The sequence below is a fragment of the Cyphomyrmex costatus genome, unplaced genomic scaffold, assembly GCF_001594065.2.
Source record: "Cyphomyrmex costatus isolate MS0001 unplaced genomic scaffold, Ccosl1.0 scaffold122, whole genome shotgun sequence".
NCBI classification, from domain to species: Eukaryota; Metazoa; Arthropoda; class Insecta; order Hymenoptera; family Formicidae; genus Cyphomyrmex; species Cyphomyrmex costatus.
This window is the reverse complement of record NW_017275196.1, coordinates 1,163,376-1,186,829: the sequence shown is the minus strand read 5'-3', so window position 1 is coordinate 1,186,829 and position 23,454 is coordinate 1,163,376. Positions and strand designations below refer to the sequence as shown.

General features: G+C 36.5%; 2 protein-coding genes across 2 annotated transcripts; one reads left to right on the top strand and one right to left on the bottom strand.

Moving 5' to 3' along the window:
• The first annotated feature begins 100 nt into the window (after positions 1-100).
• Positions 101-3,264, top strand: Vkor (Vitamin-K epoxide reductase). The gene is made up of 3 exons (XM_018547935.1): positions 101-585; positions 2,866-2,963; positions 3,041-3,264. The coding sequence occupies exons 1-3, from the start codon at positions 401-403 to the stop codon at positions 3,262-3,264; spliced, it is 507 nt and encodes a 168-aa protein (XP_018403437.1). The 5' UTR covers positions 101-400.
• Positions 3,265-5,025: 1,761 nt separating this feature from the next.
• On the bottom strand, positions 5,026-17,116 carry chas (chascon). The gene is made up of 11 exons (XM_018547575.1): positions 17,048-17,116; positions 15,963-15,999; positions 15,052-15,221; positions 14,130-14,315; positions 10,584-10,799; positions 10,134-10,374; positions 9,458-9,799; positions 8,527-8,732; positions 8,078-8,306; positions 6,420-6,894; positions 5,026-5,560 (listed from the first exon to the last, which is right to left on the bottom strand). The coding sequence occupies exons 1-11, from the start codon at positions 17,114-17,116 to the stop codon at positions 5,053-5,055; spliced, it is 2,679 nt and encodes an 892-aa protein (XP_018403077.1). The 3' UTR covers positions 5,026-5,052.
• Between the last annotated feature and the right edge of the window lie 6,338 nt (positions 17,117-23,454).

Genomic DNA, 23,454 nt, shown 5'->3' with positions numbered 1-23,454 from the left:
AATAAAAGAGTTCAGTTCATCAGAGCATGATAAAAAAAAAAAATGATCCTTGTAGTCATTGTATCCTATGTAAATATATTATGCAAATGGTATCCCGAGAGAATCGTTTTCCACACTAATGAACACACGTTTGACACTTGAATCGACGCGACGGTGAGCAAAGTACTTCTAACATAACGTAATATCTCGGTTATCGATTCTCGCTATTGTCTCATCAGTACCGCCGTTTTATTTAGGCGTGACACATTGCTTTTGAAACATCTCTGAGTAATCTTTGGAACTACTTGATATATTAACGAGTTGTCCTATTAGTGTATTGAGTATCAATGAGTATGTATATGTACAATGATATAACAATTTAACGATACTCAATAGTGAGTGCTACTTCGCGAGCTACACAATGACGGCGGCTGGAAATTGCGCGTTGCAAAAATTCAACGCCGGAATCGTGTCCATGTGCGTGCTAGGCTTCGTTATTTCGTGCTACGTGTACACCGTGGAGGTCAAAATGGAAGAAAATGATTCGTATCAGCCGTTATGCGACATCTCCGAGCACATAAGCTGTTCCAAAGTGTTCATGACTGAGTAAGCATCAAGCATGCTCCAGTATTATCGTATCAGTGCAATTGCATTTGAACACGATTCATCATATTTAACCTTCAACGTAATTAAACGAGTGTTAATTTGCATCTTCATTTTGGTGTATATATAATTCATTACAATTATTAGATTATGTTTTTTTCTTCTCTATTTTACTTATTAATTCGTTACATATGCATGAACGTGTTACATGAACATGTATAAAGCTCAAGATCCTCAAGATCGAGTGAATAAATACAATTATTGGAGCCTCGGTAATTTTTCAAAAATGCAATATAGATATATCGTTTCTGATTGTTTCATAATACGATATAAAATACACGTATAACGTTATATAAAAATGATATTTTTTGTTTTCATGTTACGACGCACACAGATTGTGAACAACAATTACATTAGGCCGCTATTTTATTTGTACGACAAAGGATGCGGTCGAGTTGCCACTACGAATGCTTCGAAGCGTTTGATTAACCAATCAGAAGAAAGAATTTTACAAATTAACCAATCAAGAAACGCTTCGAAGTATTCGTAGTGGCAACTCGACCGCACTCAAAAACGCAACATGAAATAGCACACTTAGGCCGGTATTCGTAGTCAGTTCTTAAGCGGGGAGCACAGACTTTTGCATAACGCATAAACCATATACATAAAGAATTTGATTGGTCCATTGACTCATGCATAAGAAAATGGGCCAATCAAATTCTTTATGTATATGGTTTATGCGTTATGCAAAAGGCTGTGCTCCCCGCTTTATATTCAAAACCGTTTTAAGATCAGTTTTGAGATGTCATGAACCAATCGCAGACAGCTGCATTAGCATCTTTGAAGACATTACTTAAGACGTTCTACTTAAAATAAGAACGGACTATGAATACCGTCCTTAGGAGTGTGCGAATGATGCGCATGCGGCATGATGTATCATTTTGTTCTTGATTAATATTCGAAGGACAACAAAAATAAATTGATACATCATGTGCATCGTGTATGAAATAAAATGCACTCTAAATAATTACAAATTGCTGCTGAATAAATGCTATATGAAAGAGTGTTAACATATCTAGGAAGTCATTTTTCGTTGGCTACCACGTGGAATATAAAGGTTCTATATATGGATTGCCGCATACACTTTCCATAATAAAATAATCCTAAGATGTACCATGAAAATTAATTAGTCACAGTTGAGAATTACAAAATTTTAAATTTTAATTAAATATTTTCAGCTCTAATTGGCCAATTCTTATGGCACGTGTTACGATTACTGAAAATATGTGCGGTTGCCTTAAAGTTTGATCTGTTCGCGTTGTTTACACTTTTCACTTCTGCACTTTCAAGGTTGCAGAACAAACTTTTACATAACGTATATTGCATTAAAGAATCTCACAACTAATCAAAGTTCTTTTTTTCCATGAAATGGAAGGAGAGGAAGGATTTTGATTAATTGCCATATATTATGCGTTATGTATGCAAAGGACAGGTCTCACCAATTCCGATTAACTTAATCGATTGATTAAGTGTCAGCTGTGATTTGTCAATTTTGCTGAATAACAAATCAATAGTCAGTTTCAATGTAATAATCGATCGATCAAGTTAATTGGAGTTAGTGAGATTGGCCCAAAGTCTATGCAGCGGCCTTCACTTTTATTTCTTAATTTAAAATAAAAGTCTATTCGTGTTACTTGAAATTTCCCAAATAGTTACAATTTAAAACGAGATAAATACATATTCGGGTATCGTAAAGAGAGAAGTAAAAGATTTTCTAAATGCAAAAAGTGCAAACAACGCGGACAAACCCTAATGTCCAAATATATATCTTTATTCTTTTAAGTGTAATTTTGGAGGATTTTTTTTTTAAGTAACACGAACAGACCTCAAATTTCGGACATGATTTTGTGATATAAAATTTTATTTTAGATATCGCATGAATATTATTATTTTATCTTTAGTATTTCTAAAAAGATAATATTCTGCAATGTAAAATTGTTCATTCATTGAACTCGTTCATTGACCAAAAAAAGTGGAGCGAACAGTTACTCCAATGAAATATAGCAATGACACGTATTTACCCATTAGTATAATTGCTGCCTTCGGTCGCGCGAATTTTTAAGCCATTATATTGAGAGCCACAAAACGTAACGAGAATAACTTAGATAAAATACAAAATGATGATGTAAAATTATTCGAAATTGATAATTATAAATAATTGTAAAATTATTTCAGAAATATATATATAAAATAAGTAATAACAAATAATGCATCGTATTTCAGATATGGCAAGGGATTCGGATTGTTTCCAAAAGATTCCATGTTTAACATTCCAAATCCTATATATGGTTTGGTGTTTTATATGTTGGTTGCAATTTTAAGTATGTATTCAATCAGTCTCGGCTACGTGTTTGTACATACATACGTTTTATGTAATAATGACATAATTCTTTTTCAGGTATGATTAATGATTACACCTTTTCGGCCGCCACTGTTGTTGTGGGAATAATTTCTAATATTTTTACGATATATCTAAGCAGTATATTATATCTGTATAGAGATATCTGCATTGTATGTATTAGCACATACATTATAAACATGGTGATCACATTTCTCGCTGTTAAAAAGTTTCGAAAATTCCAAAAATTATCTTCAGACGATATGCATAAAAAGGTGAAATAAAAATGAAAAAGAATAATTGCATTTTTTGCGATCGATCAAATAAGTATTTTAATCATTTTTTATGATATTATTCTTTATTTCTATAAAATTTATACAAAGTAAATATTCAGCAAATAATGAAACATAGATATATATATAATATGTGTATTTATACATATATGTTGCATTTGCTGGATATGTGATATAAATAATTTAGATTTTTTTTTAGATGAACGTAAATTCTCAAATATTAACGAAATAAATTAAAGTATGTTTTTTATATTGTATTATACAACGCAAACAATCCAATGAATTTTTTTATGTTATAATGTACGTAATATACTTTAAATAAAAGATATAGCATTTAATTAAAATACATAGATAAAAGAGAGAACTTTTGTTTATATGTATATTTATATTATTGTCAATCAACAATATGAACAATATAAATAATATTGTATCTATATAAAACTTGCGTACATATATGTGTTCATTTGTTAATAAAAATTATGCGCGGTAACGAATATACAGAATATCCTGCGATGCTTTTTTTTCAAAGCTGTTGTTTTTATTAACATAATTGCTCATAAGAAAATTCTTCAGATTATCGAAAAAAGTATTAATAAAATATATAGTAATGAAGAATATTCTGTATATATTATGTACCGAAAAGTTAACGATTTTCACATACTCTGTATGAGAATGTCAGTAATTTAACTGTCGAAAATACGTGGCACGTAAACGTTAAAAATATATTGTACGAAACATTCTGTAATATCTAAGAAGGTTTAGCAATTGTTACCGGGGTTCTACTTTAATATATTCTATATAATTAATTTCTAAGAACGTAGCTTTCACGTCCTTAACAGATCTAATTCACATTAAATAATTCATGAGAACGATGTCGCGTGTATATCTTTCTCTCATACAGAACTTATATTTATTCCATCTACGCGAAAATAGTCTATAAAAAACGATTATAAATTGTAACTGCAATACTCATTAATTTCTTGAACAGTTTCTATTTATAACCACTATGTATACTGTATATATATCGTTTTTTTAAACGGAATTATATAAATTTTTTTACGTAACATATTCCTCTAATTCTTCTTCATTAAAAGTATCAAGAAAACGGTAATCACACACACATATTATACGTATAAAAAATTATATAATTCCATTTAGAAAAACAAAGTCGACCTTTATATCTTCCCAAGCACTTCCACTTGAATAAAAATTATCATCGTCATATGATAGTCCCCTTTATGCCGTTCAATTTTGGCTATAAATTTTTCTCTAGACTTTACAGATTCAAAGATATTTCAGATGCTAATTAGTTATTAAGAAATTGAGACACCCTGTATCTATCTATATTTACGCTACGTCGACATATCCTACATTAAAATATATAACAATCAGATGATAACATGGAGATGAAGTCAACTGTTGAATAAGAATATGTAAATTGAAAAATTTAATGTATCTACAAATATAAAAATATAAACACGATGAGGCAATTAAGAATGGGAACAAAAAAGCAAGGAGATTTAAATGACAGCAAAAGAGGAAATAAAAAGATAAAAGAATATAAAAAAAAAGGCACGTATGCAACAAAATCTATAATATATATAAAATACAAATGTATAATTTATTTTACTTTACTAGATCAGTAGCTTCTCTCTTAAGTTTTATATCGCTCTAAGATAAATTAAGATTTTATTTATAATATATTTGCAGAGAAAGAGATAGCATAATTTAACGTCCAAAATAATCGATATACAGTTTATTACGTGATTAATGGCTACCTTAATATTTGCCGTCTCTTAATAAATCTTTGTTACTGCGGCTAATGCTGGCAAGAATACCAGGGCTCTTCAACGGCGGCGTCTCGTCTAGGCGATTTAGGTGCAAATTGGAGGTATACGGTACACGGGTTGGTGTTTCGACACCGTTCTTATTGGCCTCGATATTAAAGCTTTTGCTGCGTGACAGCGACGACTTGTACGTACGTTCGGGTTTCGGCGGAGCTTGAAGAGTGCTGTAAGCAGGCGTCGCGCTCACTTTGGGCGACATGTTCACCGTGTTCTTGATCGATATGTTGATCATGCTGCTGTGATGTTGGCTCATTTTGCCGTATCTGCCGATGTTCGGTGCCTGGTATCGTCTGGTCTGGGAGCGAGCTGACTGTTCACCACCGGTGGAATGCAGGCTCCGCGGTAACGTCTGAGTGGTCCGGAACTGATCTTCCCTCTCGTGATCGCTAACCAGTCTGCTGGTGGACTTGCTAAATCTGCCGAGGGAGCTGGAGGTGACGCTGAAACGCGGTCGTTTCCGAAAGGTGATTGCCTAGTCGTGTGGATTTTCTCTCGTCGACGTTTGCGGCGGCGACGATCGAATGTGAGCCTACCGAGTCATATGTATATGCGTTCGATTCCCATGCGTCCCCTTCATGCAGCCTTCACCCGAAATCGAAGCGACCCGGAGTCGCCGAGGTGCGACTTAAAGATATACCCAAGCGGCCCCGATTTAGATCTCGCACTTTGGTTCCTGAGGCTTGCGCAACTAACTCCGTCTTTGGCGATCGAGCGACATGAGATAGCAAGTTCGTCGTCTATTTCATGATGACAGATTCTGACCGAGAGACAAATTTTTACTGACAATGAAAGCGTGAAATATCTTCGGAACACTACGTCATTCCTGATAAACGTTTCATGCATAGTTATGTAGAGTGTTTCGGATTAAGTTAAGATCCCTCATACTTTCAATTCGCAATCGATTTTCCCTTGGTGAAAATCAACGTCATCATTCATAATTCTATAATATTCCTCCTTTCATTTTTCTATATACCTTTAATCAAAATTATTTACTTCGAAATAAATTCCATTCGATTAATGTCTATATAATAATAAATTAATTCGTATAGACTCCCTTATAAACCTCAAGTAGTAACTCTTTACCAATTGAAGGATAAGACCAGAAAAAGACAGAAGACCTAAAATATTTTACAAAAGACACCATATTGCACTGTACAATGTTAAATGAAGATATGAAGATATTTCGGCAAGCGCGAATAACTATGAGGGGCAGTGTCAAGCATAGCGATTCAACTTAAGTAGGGGATTAACTTATCAGTCAAAATTTGTCTCGCTCATTATATCGAGTACTTCGATTACCTGTGCTCGGAATCTACGGCAATTTTACCAGAGCCACGTGGTCTTCCGTGTCGCAGCCGGTCTCGGTCGTTCTCGTATCCTTTCTCACGGCCGTAGATACTGCCGCCGAAAGGATCCTCGCCCAAGTAATACCTCTGCAAGGGTGGTGGCGTGGATTCGCTGCGTTGCCATTCCTGGACACCATGGTCATCCCTCCTGGTGACCTTCGTGACTTTGTTCGACGTGTTAGCGTTTCGCGGTGATCGCGGTGGTCTTTCAGGTGGCTTGTCCTCCGTCACGTCCCTTTCGCTGACGAAAGGAATGTTCCTATCGATCACGTTGTACTGCAAATAGGTCGGGCCATTGTCGTCGGTCTGCGTCAATTGCGAGGTAGAACCACCGCTTGCCCGTTTGTTCTTTCTCTCCGTACTAGCTGAACGTAATTTCCCCACCAGCTTTCGAAAGGATTCGCCGATCTTATACTTCGGTCCATGACCTATATAGATGAATAGATAGTAATATTTAATACAACAACGTTGATGATACGTTATTCTTCTTTAATGTTATTCGACTTTTATTATATTAGTTTGTTTTTAGGCCCGTATTTGTAGTCGTTTCTCAAATCTTATATCTCAAGAGCGTATCAGGCGAGATACTTAAAATGTCATTGATATTGAAGATATCGATTAAAACTATATGTTTTTTATCTGTTTGAAAGTAACCATTCTGAAATCAAGTTACTGACACGTCAATATAAAACACAATAATTAAAAAATGGAACAAGCTAATATATTTGCACAAAAAAGAATTTCATTACTTTTCACTATTTTTTTTTAAAGGGTTATTAATACGTGTTACGAGATCTTGTTTCAAAATTTGACTATTGAATCGTGAAAAAGAGTATTCAACCCAAGTAACACGATCTATGTTCGCTGCGACAGTAAAAATGTAGCTAGTATAACATCCTGCCAGTTTTAATTACAGCTATTTGGCAGCCAAAACTATTTTCGTTGTATTAATAGTTGCGTAATCATTATGACAGCTAATAGAAAAATCAAAATGCAGCCACAGCTATTTTGGCTGTACCGGTAGCTATAATCCAACCGTAATTTGTATGTCACAGCGAAAGTAAAGGCTATATGTATAACGTTATATAGCCTTTGCTTTTACTGTGAATGGCTGCGACATTGTCTTTAAAGCCCAAAAATGTCCCATTTTTGCTGCTACAACTTTGTCACAATATGATAATGGATGTTATGGCAGTGATTGTCATAGACAAAAATGCTGCGATTTAAGTGCTGAGACAACGTTATCGCAGACGTTTCAAAGCTTTATGTTACTTGGGAAGTTATATCTCGTAACAAATTTCATTTGAATTCCTCATTTGAGTCATAATTACAAATGTCAAGAAATCAACTCTCAAGATTCGTCTATTGAACTGTTCCACGACTCAAAATTAATTTCAGTTGGCTTTCTTAACAGAAACACGACTATAAATACGGGCCTTAGTCCAGCTTTTGTTTTATTACTTATCTGTTATCAGATTGTTTTTAAATTCGATCGTAATCATGATTTGATTTAATTTAAAATATTTTTAATGTTTACACTCATGAATTTGTAATATGAATATTATTTCTATAGCTTATTGTTTTCTGCAATTAATTACGAAAAAAACTTACCTTTAGATGCTCGTGAACTATCCGACTTTTTCTCTTCGCGATTATTTATCGGCGATTTCGGTGAGATCGATCGAGATCGTGGCGAGGTACTTCTGTAATCGCGTTCAGATGTTTGTGCTTGCACGTCGCGATTACGACTCTCCCAAGTTCTTTGTACCACGTGTACCGGACTTGAAGTACGACCTGATGGAAGTTCGTTCGAACTGACCTTTTCTTCAGGTTTCGCCCACTATAAAAGATTATCAATAATTTAGTTGCTGTAATGCAGCGAAACAATGAAACATTTTAGATCAATATAAATTAAAATTTAATAAACTATAAATAATTATAAATTATATTTGTAATAAACAAAAGAGAAAATTTGCAGAATATAAGCTAAACTTTTTAATGTATTTTTCAACGTAAATGCAAAAACAATTGCTATTAGCATAATGAAGAAACCTTCGTACTTGTTCTTTCAATCTTCGACGTATCGGTGGGGAAGGTGTACGTTGTCGTTCTTCGACGGAATCCTGATACTCACGTCGGAACGATTCGTAAGTTTTCGAATAAGATGATTCAACTTGATTTCTCTTATGCCCGTGGGCATGTCCGTTGGTACGTGAAGATTCCACGTATCGAACTGGAGAGTTTGATCGCGCATGATTTTGCTTCTCTGTGCCGAATACATTATATTTACATTTCCATTTCGTGTATCATTTAATATTTATCATAATAAAGTTGTAATATATATATATTAAAATATGTTTAAGGTTATTTTCTAAACTTCAGTAGTAACATATCTTTGTTATCTTTTTTAAAAAAAGATTTACAAACTTATATTACACGTAAAAATAATATGTTATAACAAGATGGTCGAATATTCTAAAATATTTGAAAGGGCGATTCCTCACATATTAATGCAGCAAAAATGTTATGTGATTACATGTTTGACACGGCTTAATAAATTATTCTTATTGTTAGGCCTATCTCTGATTAAATAAAAAAAATAATGTATAGTCTCAAAACAAAAACGAGCTTTTATAATATATTGAAATTTATACACAAAGTTTCAAGTTTGTCATCGAAGTAACCTGAATGGTTATTTTTGGAAAAACAAAAATCTTTCTTCAACTTTGACATCCTATTTTTGAAATTAAGCCGTTTCGGACATATTATAGTCTTTCATGTATATATAATAAGATTTCTTTTTAAATTACTGGAAAAAATTACTCCGTAAAATCTTTTACTTAAATTATAATATGTGAGAATAATATTAAATATTAAATTTCAAAATCTCAAATAAATTGCAATATGTGAAATTAGAAGGAAACTGTTTTAAGAGAGAACATTAGCAACAACTAGAAAAAGTACTTTTCTTAATAAATTTCTTTTTCATACCTTTTCCTTGATACCGTTCCGACCATTCGCTGATTCCATGAAAATATCCTGAAGGCGAGTTATTTGTCTCTCGACCACGTCGTTGATTACGGCTGGAACTTGCATTTTGATAATCGTGCTCCTTCGGCGTGCAGGATTTCATGGTGACATTGATGTAGCTCGTGTTAGTGCTGGTCGGAAGAGGAGAGTCATCGGCATCGAGGGATCCGTGCGAAGAGCGCGAATCGCTGCCAAAATGGCTTTCCAGCCACTTGGACGTTTCGAATTTTCTCGCCTCGTCCTCTTCCTCGAGGTCCAACGGTTTCTTCGTCAAGGCATCTTTTCGAGCGGCATCCGAGAAACCTGTAACAATTAGCAATAATCTTTTTTTAAGAAAAGAAACATATTAATAGTAAAATATATATACATATATATACACATATAATATACGATATATATCTTTATATATTTTAAAATAAATTTTAATCTTTCGAGTAGTGTGTGATAATAATTTTTGTTGAATGTAAATTTTTTCATTAAAGATAACATCTAGTAGACTTGAGGACGGAAGGCAATTCGCAGTTAGTTTATCAACTGTCATACTTGAGAACTCGCAATTATCCGTTGATTATCTGGTCAACCATTCGTAAATATGTAGAACGCGGCGATAGAAAATCAATAGAGAAAGGCCACGTACCGGGATACTTGTGAAAACGAGTCGTCCGCATGCCCGTCGGTGATGGTGACCAGTCGCCTATTCGTTCTCCTTCGGTTGTCTCTGCAACGTAGCGCATTTCTCGGCCGACTCTCTCGCCGGCCGAGATGTAGTCTACCACGTCTTCTTCTCTTTTCTTGATGTACCTCTGCGAGCTCTCCTTCTTCGTTTCAGAGGCGTCGTCGTCGTTCCTCCCGTCGTCCGGAACCTCGTCGTCTTTAATCTGAAGCAGAAACGATCGCATTACTTGTTTCACCGATATTCATTTGATATTGTAATTATAGAAATATATTAATTATGTATTATTAAGTGTTTTACGCATATTATTGAATAGTCTTACAATTTGTAAAACTACCAAAGGCAAACTGAGAGACAAGAAGAGAAAAATGACGACAGCGAGTATATTAACCAGTTTTTGCTCTCGCGACTCACCTCTTCGTGCTCGACCGTTCGCTTCTTCTCGGTAACGATTAATCCGTCAGCCTTCAGTTCCTTTTTCTCCAAGGTCTTCTCGGTGTCGATGACTTTGTTTGACCTAGTCGTGTGCTGGATGACCCGTGGACCGGATTGTGACGCCAACTGTTTCGAAGATTCGGCGAGAGCGACCCGTAAGTCACCCCTATTGCTATGCACCGCCTTCTGGTATGCCTGAAAACCAGATGTGAGCCTACATTAACCCTTGCCAGACACTCGCAATCAATTATTGTCTCTGCAAGTCATTTTTCTTTGTACACAATGAAACCGACTGGTATGGCCTTGCCTGTTCCTTCCTTCTTCCATGAAAATATTAGTACACTGCTTTTAAAAAGGGATGTGACGTTCAACAACAAATAATAACGTGGAACAAGTTCGCGCAATCTATATACTGATAAATATGTAAAGATACCACAAATGAGAAAGGAAGATTAATAAATAAAAAGATTATCGCGATCTTTATAAGCATTAATTAATAGATGTTTAACATACAGAGACTGAGGATTTAAATAACTTAATAACAACAGAAAATCAAAGCCATTAATAACTAGCGGTTACTGCTCTTTTGATCGGTTTCTATAAAAAATAAATCAATAATGGCCATCTAATAAATAACTGCCAATAAAAATACATCATGTTTTAATTATATTTATTAACATTGTTTGAATTATCGAATTATTTTACGTTCTCTCTCTCTCTCTCTCTCTCTCTCTCTCTCTCTCTCTCTCTCTCGATTTATTTTTATATATTTATAACTTTCCTTTAAAATATCACATCTGACAAGTTCAACATTTGCACTGATTTCTTTAATTATGTTCAACTGACATCTATATCTCGAAAAGTTATGTATTAAGAAATACGTGTATACACGTCATCGGGCAATTAAATTAAAAGTTATGCAAAGTGCCGTTTAAAATGACACGACACGATTCTCTGACCTCTTCGTCGAAAGAACGACTCAGTATTCGAACACGCCGAGGACGATGACGAGCATGACGAACCGCGATACAGACACTGAGAAAACTGTTTGCCGAATGTAACACTATACTCAATTTCAGTCGAACCTGATCCGATATTTGATCTATTTGTAGCGGGCGCATTATGTATTTCGGAACTAGAAACTCTATAGTCTGACCACAAGCAATTTTGTCAAAACAAGAGTGAAAAGGAAGAGTTTCTTTTTATATTATATGCTATACTCATACTATCTTACTCCAAGGAATATATAAAAGTCAACGGAAAAATCAAAATGATTTTATTTTGATTTTTAACGTCAATAAACAATTTTGTAAGAAAAAAGAAATAAAAAATCATCATTTTAACTTTTCCTTGACTTGGTGTGTTCTTTGAGACTCCTTCCAACTTAATGAATTTGACAAAAGGACAGGTAGATCAAAAGTATGCTATCTCGAGTTTAAAACCGCGTTATAGAATCTCTATTCGGAACGAGTCCGCGATCCAATGCAACTTCAATGCAGATACGACAATGCGACTAATTTATACCTTAATTATACCTGCAATTACGTCGCTAAAGAGACACGATACATCCAGCCGGCTCCGATTAAGCGGCGCGTGTCTTTTTTCCGCGGAGCGGTTGTCCCGGCATCTCTCGCGCGAGGACGACTGGTCCTGTTCGATGACGAGTAATCTTGAGACTATAGGGGAGCGCAGGACCACACAGAAGAGCGAATGAATTCCGAGGAATTTTCGCGCGAGGACACCCCCGTGCTAATTTCACCCGGTGAGAACGTACGCAGGACACTATTATCGCGGTCGGATTTGCGGCTGATCGCACCCGCCGCGGTCCAGAGACGTGCGGAACAGCTGCTGCGACTGCGGCTGCGGGCATCTCATGGCTCCTTCATCGCCATTGGGTGAAGGGAGTGCAAAATCGAGAGATCATCGACTTCCACTTCTTCGAGATCCCTTTCCCTCTCTTCCTCTCTCTCTTTGTCTCTTGCTTTTCGCGATCCCCCTCTCCCTCGCTCTCCCGTTCCCTCTCTCGCTCGCCAGTACCCGTTCGCCGTTTAACTCCGTCCTTCCATCGTCCTCTTCGTCCCAGAGCGATTCGACCTCCTCCGTCCTGAATCGTTCATGCGCGCGAGAGCGCCTCCTCTCTCGCGTATTATACCTGTTGCCCGTCTTTCGCAATCCGGGTATCCCCGCGAGGTTTGTGAAACCTCGTTGCGATTTACGCGGATGCGATTGCATGCCGCATAGATTGGTATCGGGGGAGAGTGAGAGCTTTTTTTTCCGTACTCCGAGCTATTCTCGGACTTGTCTAGCTGCGCTAACACGCGTTAAACGTGCAGTGTGTTATTATGACACTTGAAACGTGACGATCTATCGCTATTACCACGTCAAACGACATAAACGTCAAACTACATTCTTGATTTATAGTTTGTGATTAGCATCTCAGAAACGCATGCCATAATAAAATGGTTATCAGAAATTGACGTGTTATTTCTGAAGAAGAAATAGACGTGTGTTATTATTTTATTTTAAAAAAATGGATAAAACGAAGAAGGAATTTTAATTTGAACATAAGACATTTTAAAACTTCTAAAAACTTTTCATTTAGAAAGGAAATAGAAATTAAGTATGAGATAAACTATTTTTTTTCCAGAATTGTGATATTTTATCTGTCTATAATTTATGATTAGATTAGAAGTAATATAAACGCGATAATAAAATATCATCAAAAACTGATTTATTATTTCAGGAGTAAATAAGTATATTATTTTAAAAATTAATAAAATAAAGAGAAGATTCTAATCTGAATGTAAGCTTCTTGATTGATCACGATTTTGCTAAAGTACCTAAAATATTAACTAAATACAAATCTGAATGTTATAGATATCACCATAAAAATAATTATTAGTAGAAGCGTGCTCCGGATTCTCACTCGGGTGTTCCCCGGATGTCATCCTTGTTTGCACATTCGGCAAATAACAAGAATAAAATGACACTTGGATGATACTCGGATGGAAATCTGAACATAGCCTATAGCAGGATGCTCAAACTATGGTTACTAGATTGTCGAAACATTCTACATATATTGCGCTTGAATTTCCTGCATAATCATTTTAATGATCCAACAAAATTATTTTCAGATTCGTGTCTACCAAAACTTTTAGATACTTCAGCATTTTGGTATGTAGAAAATATCGTAATCGTAATTTCAGCAAAAGTGCGACGTTATGACCTCCTATATAGAAACATCGCTCGCACGTGCTCTCTTTATAATTCTTCAGTTACTGAAATAATTTCGTAACGACAGTGAAGTGAATATATCCGGCGCCATGCTGACCGAATCTCAGTGAGCTTGAGACACGTCGACTCGTGCGAGCTATCAGACAGGACGAGTCTCCATAGAGAACAAACAGCGCGACCTTTCCGCGGCGCGTGACGCCAGGTAAGAGAATGCGCATACAGCCGCGTGTACCCCGCGGCACGCGCAGGTGGAATTCAGATGGTGGGTGTGTCGCGGGTGCATATATATACCTCGTCCGAGATATCTCCCAACTGCTGACGATCCTCCGTCTCGAGTCTCTCCTCGATCTCCTCGCGGCTCCTCACCACCGTCTCATTCAGCTCCTTTTGCACGACGTTACCGCCATTTCCGGTCACAGTACCACCTGCTGCCGGCCGCCAGTCGACCTCCTGCGGTTGATCCCCAGTCGTGCGTCTCTAAACACCGGTTCGCGAACCAGTTAAAAGCACGTTTCCTTACACGCGGGCGCGTAATACTACAAAGAGAGCCGATTCTGATATACGCGAAATGTATACGGAATCAATGAACAATGGACGCGCGTCGAAAAATTGTGAAAGAAGAAAATTCTGCCAACTGTTACTCATCTCTCGTAAAAGTTATTGCGACTAATAATACGCGATTTTGGGATTTTGTTGATTATTACACGGAAGGGCAGAAATAACAGAAAAAATTGAGAGATATGAGAATAATTTAGCATTATTATCAATAGATTTTAAGAGGTCAAATTATTTATACCATTTCTATATGCTGTATATTATACATGGAAATAACGATCTTGCTAAAGTTTAGCTATCTGAGTATAATTTTTAGGACATTCAAGATGATTACTAGAAAATATCAAAATTTTTGCAGCATTTCTCATTATGCTTGAGTTTTTTATTTTGATGGTTCAACTGAAAATTATTTTCAGATCTGTATATTTAATTTTTATAGATATATTTCAGTAAACTTATTTTTTTCTGTTAATATTGAATTAATTTTGAGTCATTTACTTTCTAATTTCTTCTCATTGTAAAGAATGAAAATTGATTTAAAAAAAAAGAAACGGATCGATTTTCAATTTTTTAGATGTAACCCATCAGAGTGAGATTCATTCTAAAAGAGTCTCAGAGAATATACTAACTGACTAAGATATTCGACAAATGTGCGAACCTCCTGAGTCGTATGTTCCTGTTGCTCGACGTCTTCGGTTGTGTTTGTGGTGACAAGAGGTCCGGAGTCGACGACGACTTCTCCGTCCTCGAGGACAACCTGTCGCTTCACCCTCGTCTCGATCTGCCGCGTGGTGGTAATCTCCTTTTTCTTGCGGGTCTCCCATTCCTCTGAAAGGCGGAAGCGGGCATTCTTTCAGCCTGACTCGCAACACCGGCATTGTTTCGCAAAACTAATTTCTCGGTCCCGAACAAACGGACATAAAACGCCGGTGATGAGTCGATGGCACAGGGAGAGGTGGCTTTATGCCTCTGTCGACATTGCTGTCAACTATCGCGCCTTTGCAAGCACTTCTCGCTATGCCGAATGAGCGAAATAACAGTTATATACTTTGAGTAAACAGTTTTGCGATCGTAATGTTTGTAAAAAAAAAAAAAAATAGAACTGATAGAAAAGGTTCTTTACTTTTCTAAAATGCCTAATTCACAATATCTAATCTTTCGTTGAAGCGATAAGATAAAAAGGTTTGACACAGGTATAGATTCATTTAGATACTAAAATTTTTGGGTCGTACATCTCTTGTAGTACCTAAGTTAGTTTCTTTTCAGTTTTATTGCCAGTGCATTTCGAAAAACAACAGAAATATGCTCTTGGAAAATGAAAAAAGATATTCTAGCAAAAATAGTTTTTTATAAGTATACTGACAATGTATAGAATATGTATTTATTATTTCATATTTATCATGCGGACTATTTATGCTCTTTTTTTATTCGTCGAGTTATGATAAATTATTTCAGTATATATTAATAGCAGCGTCTTAATAAATTTGCAGTTTACACGCTGGCGGTATAAAACGGCCGACAGATCACTATTTTTGTTCGTAGATTAAGATTTTTGTTCAAGGAATTTACCTTCTTTGATTAATGCCACGGAGTTCTCAGGGTCAACCTGAAAAAGGAAACAATACGTATGTAAATCCGCTTACGAGCGGGACCGTCGAAGAAGCGATTCCTTTCGGCATAGGACATTCTGGGGAAATTACGTATCGCGAGAAATACGTCTACCGCAAATAACTTCGCCTTAACCGCTTTCTTACTCCATGTTACACGCGACTAAACTTCTGACCGACACCCGGCAGATTCCGATCCGACAGGAACGTGGAGTAAGATCATTTGGAAGATCAACTCTGATGAATAAACGCGTGAGTGATTTACAGGGAATTGTGTACGACACAATTATAATATACGAATTACAATCGATCAAGAATAATTAATCTCTCAGAAATATTTAATGTGCTGGAGAATTTAAGGCGAAAATATTATAGAGAAAAACAAATTAATTGTATGTACAAAAATTTATCAAATAATAAATCGACGAATTTTTATCCATTAAAATGTGAATATTTTATTCAATAAATATCCATCAATCTTTCGTTCGCCGAATCTACCTTTTTTTTTTTCAACAAATTTCTATGTTAATTTCTTAGATCTATTCTTAACTCTCTCTCTCTCTCTCTCTCTCTCTCTCTCTGCTGGTCTACTTAAATTTACTGTATAATCATATCGTTTGGATCAATATAATTAAAATGCTTTAAAAAATAAAAAGATTTCACATAAAACAGACGTAACAGACGAAGGTCAAATACAGAGAAAAATATTTTTCAATAAAACATTAGGATCTCTAAGAAAATAAATTATATTTTAGTTCATAAATAGACCGGAACAGATCAGCAAGATTAAATAATTCGTTATTTTATCAATATTTCATATATCAGAGTTGAAATGTCTAATTTTGCAATTACGCGTATTGTTATTTTTAAAAGAACTTTTTGTTTACAACGCTAACTTTCAATTGCCCCCCATTATTCCAGTACTTGTTCGTTTATTAGAATTTTCGAATATAGAAAACGTAGACGCGAGAACGTGAACTCTGAAGGAGAAACGCGTAAGTATCTGAGAAAATGCATTCTGAAGAGGTCAGAGAAAATGTTACTCACGAGAATAGAGGAGTGGGTATTCGCCGGTGGACGGGCCTCGTATCGGCGTGTCGAAATCACCTCCATCATTCGATCATGTCTGCTATGTGGTCCTGATGTTTCTGCCTGGTTATTCGACCCGTCGTTGCAAGGAGGAATTCAGCTGACAGACCAGACGTGAGCAATATAATGCTTCTTCTCACGCTCTATTACAATCGAAATAATAATTAATTTGTATTAAAAAAGTACGAAAGCTGAAAAGGAAGGTACTAATAAAATGAACTTTCGAAAATTATATAGCACAATATCTTTTTCAATTAAATGATATTATTTTTACTTAAATGAAGATAGTAAAGCGTGAAATATTTTGACGTTTACACTCTTAATGACCCAAGCAAAATAAAAAGTTATCCAAAACAACGTAATGTATTTCGATATCAAAATGACATTGAAATGGCTACAAGATAATTAATTAAAAATCCACGTTTCGTTCAATCGCGATTCATTTTAACGTCATTTCGACGTTAACATAAATCGTGATCTGCAGTGTTCTGCTTGGGAATCATCTTGTGTAATATTAAAGATCTACGAGGAGATTAAGTTTAATATTACGGTTGTCTGACATTTCGTACGTCAGATCTCCGGGTGACGCTAAGAACAGCACGGTTTCCTTCGATAATACGGGGATTCGATTCAAGATATTAGTCTTGCCGCCGCGAGCGCGCCATCCCTCTTCTCATTCTTCCGCTACGTCGACGCACATGTGAGGAACACGCAGCTCGTGGAGGTGCAATAATTCATCGGGAAGCTCTCTCTGCGTAGAGAGAGAAGCCGAAGGCCGCGGTGGCACGCGGGCCTGTGGTCGCAACCACCTCGATATGGTATACGCGTGATACGATATCGAGATGGCTAAAGACACCACGTACAGCCGGTTGCTCTATGCCCTATAATGTCAATGGCGTAAGTGACTTCTCTCACAAGCATTCGCGAGTCCTTGTTCGGAGAGCTCGCGTGCTGATTGAGTCGTCCGTTCATCCGAATCCGAAATAATGACGCGCAATTCAGGCACAATTAATTTCTCGCGGCGGCTCTTATTGAGATAATAATTTCAGAAACTGCACAAATCAGATAGTAGAATTAGAGGAATAGTGGAACATTATGATACTACAATACGGAAGAATGTAAAAAAAATTACACAAGGTTTACAAATTTTCTAATTGCAGTTAGATTATACTGTAATCAGAATATGGAAAGAACAATTTTTGATGAAAAATATCTAAAAATTTAGATAGATAGACATAGATCTGAAAATAACTTTGTTGGACCGTCAAAATAATAATGTCGGAAAATCTGAACGTGATAAGCAGTGCTGCAAACAATTTTAACATTCTAATAATTAGTTTGAGCGTTTTTTATAATTATTTTGATATTTCAATGAAATTATTTTTAGATCTGTGTGTCTAGCTAAATTTTTTTAATACTTCAGCAAAACTGTTTTTTTCGTGTAACAAATGCCCATATATATATATAGATTATATATTATTTCTGTAACATTTCAAATTCTAATTATGCTTGGCATTAAGAGCGGTCTATCTTGATCGTCTCATTCGTCGCTTCATTACGATAAGATTCACGAATGGAGCAATTTAATCCATTTTAAGAAGAGCTTTGCCTACGCCTCTGAACATTTGCGTCCTTGCGGTTGGAATTACGCACGCGTTGTCCCCACCTCAGACTCTGGACAGGTATGTGTAAGTATTTAAACTTTTTCTATCTTTTAGGATCTATGGTCGTAAAGTGTGGTTTTGAAACGACTGCACATTAAATGTGTTTAATGTAATTTTTAAGTACTTTATAGATGCCTGAGATATATACACAAAGTCCACTCGTCATATATAATTTATTAAGAGGACCATGCTGGAGTGACCAAATTATTGACATTATAGTCGTATAAAAAAAATCTCCGAATTGATTAAATGAAATAAAGAATCCTTTTGTAGAATTAAAATAGACGCAAAATTAAGACGTGCTGCAATGGAATTTATACTAAAATTGAAAGAGTTAAATAAATTTCTATTTTCTTTTTGATTTTAGCATAAATTCCAATGCAGCACCTCCTAATTCTACGTCTACTTTAATCCTGTATAGGAATTTTTGATTCCATTTAATCAATTCCAGCCATTTCCTTGCCATAATGATATCCTGGGAATTAAATATGATAAACCGAAGTAGTTTCCCGTTGCCTTCTTCGGTATACTTTTATATAGAGGACCTATACAGTTTAACGCCGGATTCGAACGGCGCTGGTGATTATAGATCTCTTTAATCACCAGGTTAGCAATTTTTCGGCTCCTTACACGCGAAAAATCTCGTGTGGCCGCAGATGGGATTAAACTCGATCATGAGTCAATCGCATCGAGCGGTGAGCCATTCGATGCCTTCTTAAAATAAGTATTCATTATAACTTATTTATTGTTAATTACAAGTCCTTCAATTGCATGACGTTTAATTAATAATATAAAAAATGTCAAAAAGTTTTAATAAGAAAATTAATTTTTGTAACAAATTAAATTTTGCGAATATTTGATACTTCGACGTGCTCGACGCACTATACGTACGTGTAAAAATTATTTCATAAGTATGTTTTAAAAATTAACAATCCTTTGTTTCTCTGCTTTTCTGCCGTCTTAACGGAGGTCGTAAACATACCAATAAACATATCTCATGAATAGATCTAAAGTATGCACTTTGCATTGACAACATACTTCTTTGGTAATCCGCCATACAACCATGTTAGTCTCACCTTATTGGATATGCGTGTGACGTCAGAGATGCGTCAGCGTGTAAAAGCGAATAACTCGAAAAGTCCGTGACATTTCACGCACTTTGTCTAGGACAGCATGAACTCGTCGTGTGTAACAGTAAAAAATTCACTTAAGGAATAACATAACCATCCTTGACAGTAATAAGTCATAAAATACCATTACATGGGACATTACTTATATATGTATATTTTAATGGAAAGTATAGTAATTTCATTTCTTCTTCCATCTACGATCGAATTGTTAATGGATTCTGACACGTTTCTTTACAAAAATAGATAAAATAATTCAGAATTTTTGAAATATATGACATATACTGATATACATATATAAATTGAAATATAAACTTATTTCTCACAATTTCACATTTGTGAAAATCAAACAAAGAGATTAGTACCGAACTTTTTACAAATTTCTAGCAATACTGTAAATCTAAAGTTTTGTCAAATCCAGCGTTAATCTGTTCGATAAAAATTTATTTTAGATTTACAAGCTTTAGAGTAAATAAAGTTTCAAAAAATGTGCTATTTATTGACACGAAGAAGTTCATGGTTAACATCCATACGCCTGCATTTCTTCGGAAAGCAACAGCGACGAGATTTCACTAACGTCTCATTAACTTTGACCACTTCTGTAGTCCTGATCGCTGCGTAAACGCAACGCGGACAACGGGAGATTATAAATTAACGTTAATCGACAGTGGCGAAACTCTCCTTCGTTAAATAGATCGAGATGAAGTGTTATACGCGGGATATTTGAATCATGGCTGGCCCGCCGCGGTGCGTCGAGTCGCGTGTTGTCGCGGTGATTTCAACGCGCGGCGAGACGCGCGAAAATCAGCGATTTAAGCGAGAGCGGCTAAGAACCACAGTATAAGTACATTGCGTCTTATATGCCTTATATCAACACGTACTCTCTAAAATTTTTAGAATAAATCTTACTTTGAAGAGTAAAATCTTACTTTTAAAGATTTCACTCTTTAGAGTGTAAGATTCACCTCGAAAAAATTTAGAGAGTGACGCATAAAGAAGGATGCAGCAGAAAAAGACGTAACGATCGCTTCTTGTTCTCTAAATTCTTTTAAATCTCGTCTAAAGAATATAAATTGAACCAGTTTTGTAAAAGAGTGGCTTAATTTTGCAATCTTTTCAAGAGTAAGGTTTCGCTCTTCAAAGTGACAATTCTTTCTAAGAGTGCGCGCGTGCGATGGCTCTAACAAGTGGACACCAACGCTGGACACGTGACCTCGCCAAGGACGTCGCCATTTTGGTTGAAAATGCGAAGCGGGCTCGTTCGATCGCGCTCGAATCCATTTTAGGACCGCGCGCGGCACTGAGGATCTATCAGCGGGAACGGGCACCTTGGCTTTCACGCCAAATACAGTTTGAGGTCGATCACTCGCGGCGGCCGATAATTATCAGCGAAACTGATCGCGGGAAAATACAATTCGAAATCGATATAAACGCGCGTGTTTATATATCGAACGCTCGAATAATCGTGGTGCACTGGGAAGATTCTCATCACTCCTGCCGCGCACGACTCGTTATGTAAGAGCCTGACAATGCCACTCACGTAATATCCTCGACGAGGAAAAGCCGTTCGCCGATGCGTCGGCCGATCCTTTCTCGGATAAATGCGAAATGCACACGCGTCTATCGGCGCCACGCATAAAAGAGAGATCGGGAGCGTAGGTTGTTAGAACACGAGGTGAAATTTTTAGGAAGGCAAGATAGGGTAACGTGAGAGTATAGAAAACACGCCGATTGTTTACACTCACCTATACACTCCACTTGTTCGCGCTTGTTTCCGCGAGATACGCCCAGAGATCTGTTCGCGGAAATCGACACGATTGTGAGATCAATTTTCAGCGACTTTAAGGAAATCGATGTTTCTTCTTCGACGTTGGGAAAAAAAAAATTAATCTGTCATTCTCGTGTCAGCGAAGAGACGATTCGAATAACGAGCGACTATTGTACGAGCGCGTTGCTTACGACGCGCGGAACGAAAGTGTACTCGGCGAGATCCGCGCCGCATGCTTTCGCGCCAGCGCTCGCGATACTGTCCGACCATCGAGTACTTTCTGACGGATCCACCTGGGGCACCTCAGGCTCGAGTCTAGCAGGTAAGGCGCCCCAGAGTGCGTGGTGAACCGCGCCTGGGATAACTTCTTCCGACGCAGCCTCCGTCGGAGAGACAAATATAGAGTTCGGCGCATCGTGACGCTGAATCTTTCGGCTCCGTGTGAATTATGGAGCCTTCGTCTTTCCACGCGGTTTCCTAAAAAGGAACGTCCCAGACGCGCGCGTTAAGTGGACCAACTTGCCCATGAAAGCGCGAATAGTAATCGCGAGAGTTGCAGAATAGAAACACAAACGCGCGTGACTGGGTAATTCATTACAAGGTTTCAGCATACTTCTTGCAATATTTCTGATATGAGATCTTTTTTCTTTAGAATTTCGAAACAACAATGACTGGTCATTTCGTATTTAAAAGAGTAGAGAAGTGTTTTTCTATTATATCATTAACCGTAATTTTCTAGACGCACAAAAACTTGAATTTAGTTTATACACATTAAAAGTGTATAAAGAATAAGTGTATAATACTATTCTAGTTATACCAGTGCTTTAAACTTGCACTGGCCTTGAATTAAATGTTGTTTGTCTACAACAAGCTAATCACATGCATTTTTACACACACACATTTAACTAATTCTAATCATTATTTTAAAAAAGTTTTAGTTCATGAATATAATATTAGCACATATGATTATTTATATTTTGATATTTAAATCATTTAAATAAATCCCCCCTCCTCTCTCTCTCTGTTCTGCAAAAAATTGAACATTTCCAGCATATTCTATTAGTTTTAGTTCTTAGTGCCTGAGGAAGACACGTAGGAAAGATTTTTTTACAAACGGAACAGCTTTGTTAGCTTATGCCGAAACTGTCGGAACGGAGTATCGAGTAGTAGGAGGTGAGGATCGGCGGGGCGAAGCCACTGTAAACAACAGGCACGTACGCGACAACCGAGTACACGCCCGAATGGACAAATATCGTGTTTCTCTACCACGATGGCGTTCGTCCAATCGGAGATATCGCCGCGTGAGAGACGGAGATTAACGTTCCATTAACCCATTAAAGCGCGCGATCGCCTTGAGACCTTTCCGAAGCGCACTCTGTTACAGAATATTTACGTCTCTTATTATTTTCAGAATGAGCCGAAACTAAAGAGCGTCGAATATCTCCAAAAAAAAATCCAAAAAAAAAAAAAAAAAAAAAATTCATAGTGCGATTGCAAATATTATGCTCAAAACGTCGTACGAACAGAATCGAGGACTTCTCTTTGCGAAAACATTAATTATTTTTAATTCTCGATATTGCGTCATAAACGGAGAGAGGAACAAGGAATACGTAGCGTAAAAGAGAGAGAGAAACAGAGAGAACTGTTATTTATTCAGCGTTTTGAGATCGGCGTTTTGAGATTTTCTCAAGCATATAACACATAAACTAGAATAAAAACATTATTATAACCAGATAATAATGAGAAGTGGCTATAAAAAGTTTACAATAATTAAAAATTTACATAGCGTATGTAAGAGCGTTATGC

Bases quoted from the DNA above. Each gene is read 5' to 3' on its own strand.
- Vkor (XM_018547935.1), top strand. From the start codon at position 401: ATGACGGCGGCTGGAAATTGCGCGTTGCAAAAATTCAACGCCGGAATC. The intron at 586-2,865 runs GTAAGCATCAAG...ATCGTATTTCAG, and splicing joins TCCAAAGTGTTCATGACTGA to ATATGGCAAGGGATTCGGAT. The intron at 2,964-3,040 runs GTATGTATTCAA...ATTCTTTTTCAG, and splicing joins TATGTTGGTTGCAATTTTAA to GTATGATTAATGATTACACC.
- chas (XM_018547575.1), bottom strand. From the start codon at position 17,116: ATGATGGAGGTGATTTCGACACGCCGATACGAGGCCCGTCCACCGGCG. The intron at 10,375-10,583 runs GTGAGTCGCGAG...TTTCTGCTTCAG, and splicing joins GAACGGTCGAGCACGAAGAG to ATTAAAGACGACGAGGTTCC. The intron at 8,733-9,457 runs GTATGAAAAAGA...TATTCGGCACAG, and splicing joins GGAACGGTATCAAGGAAAAG to AGAAGCAAAATCATGCGCGA.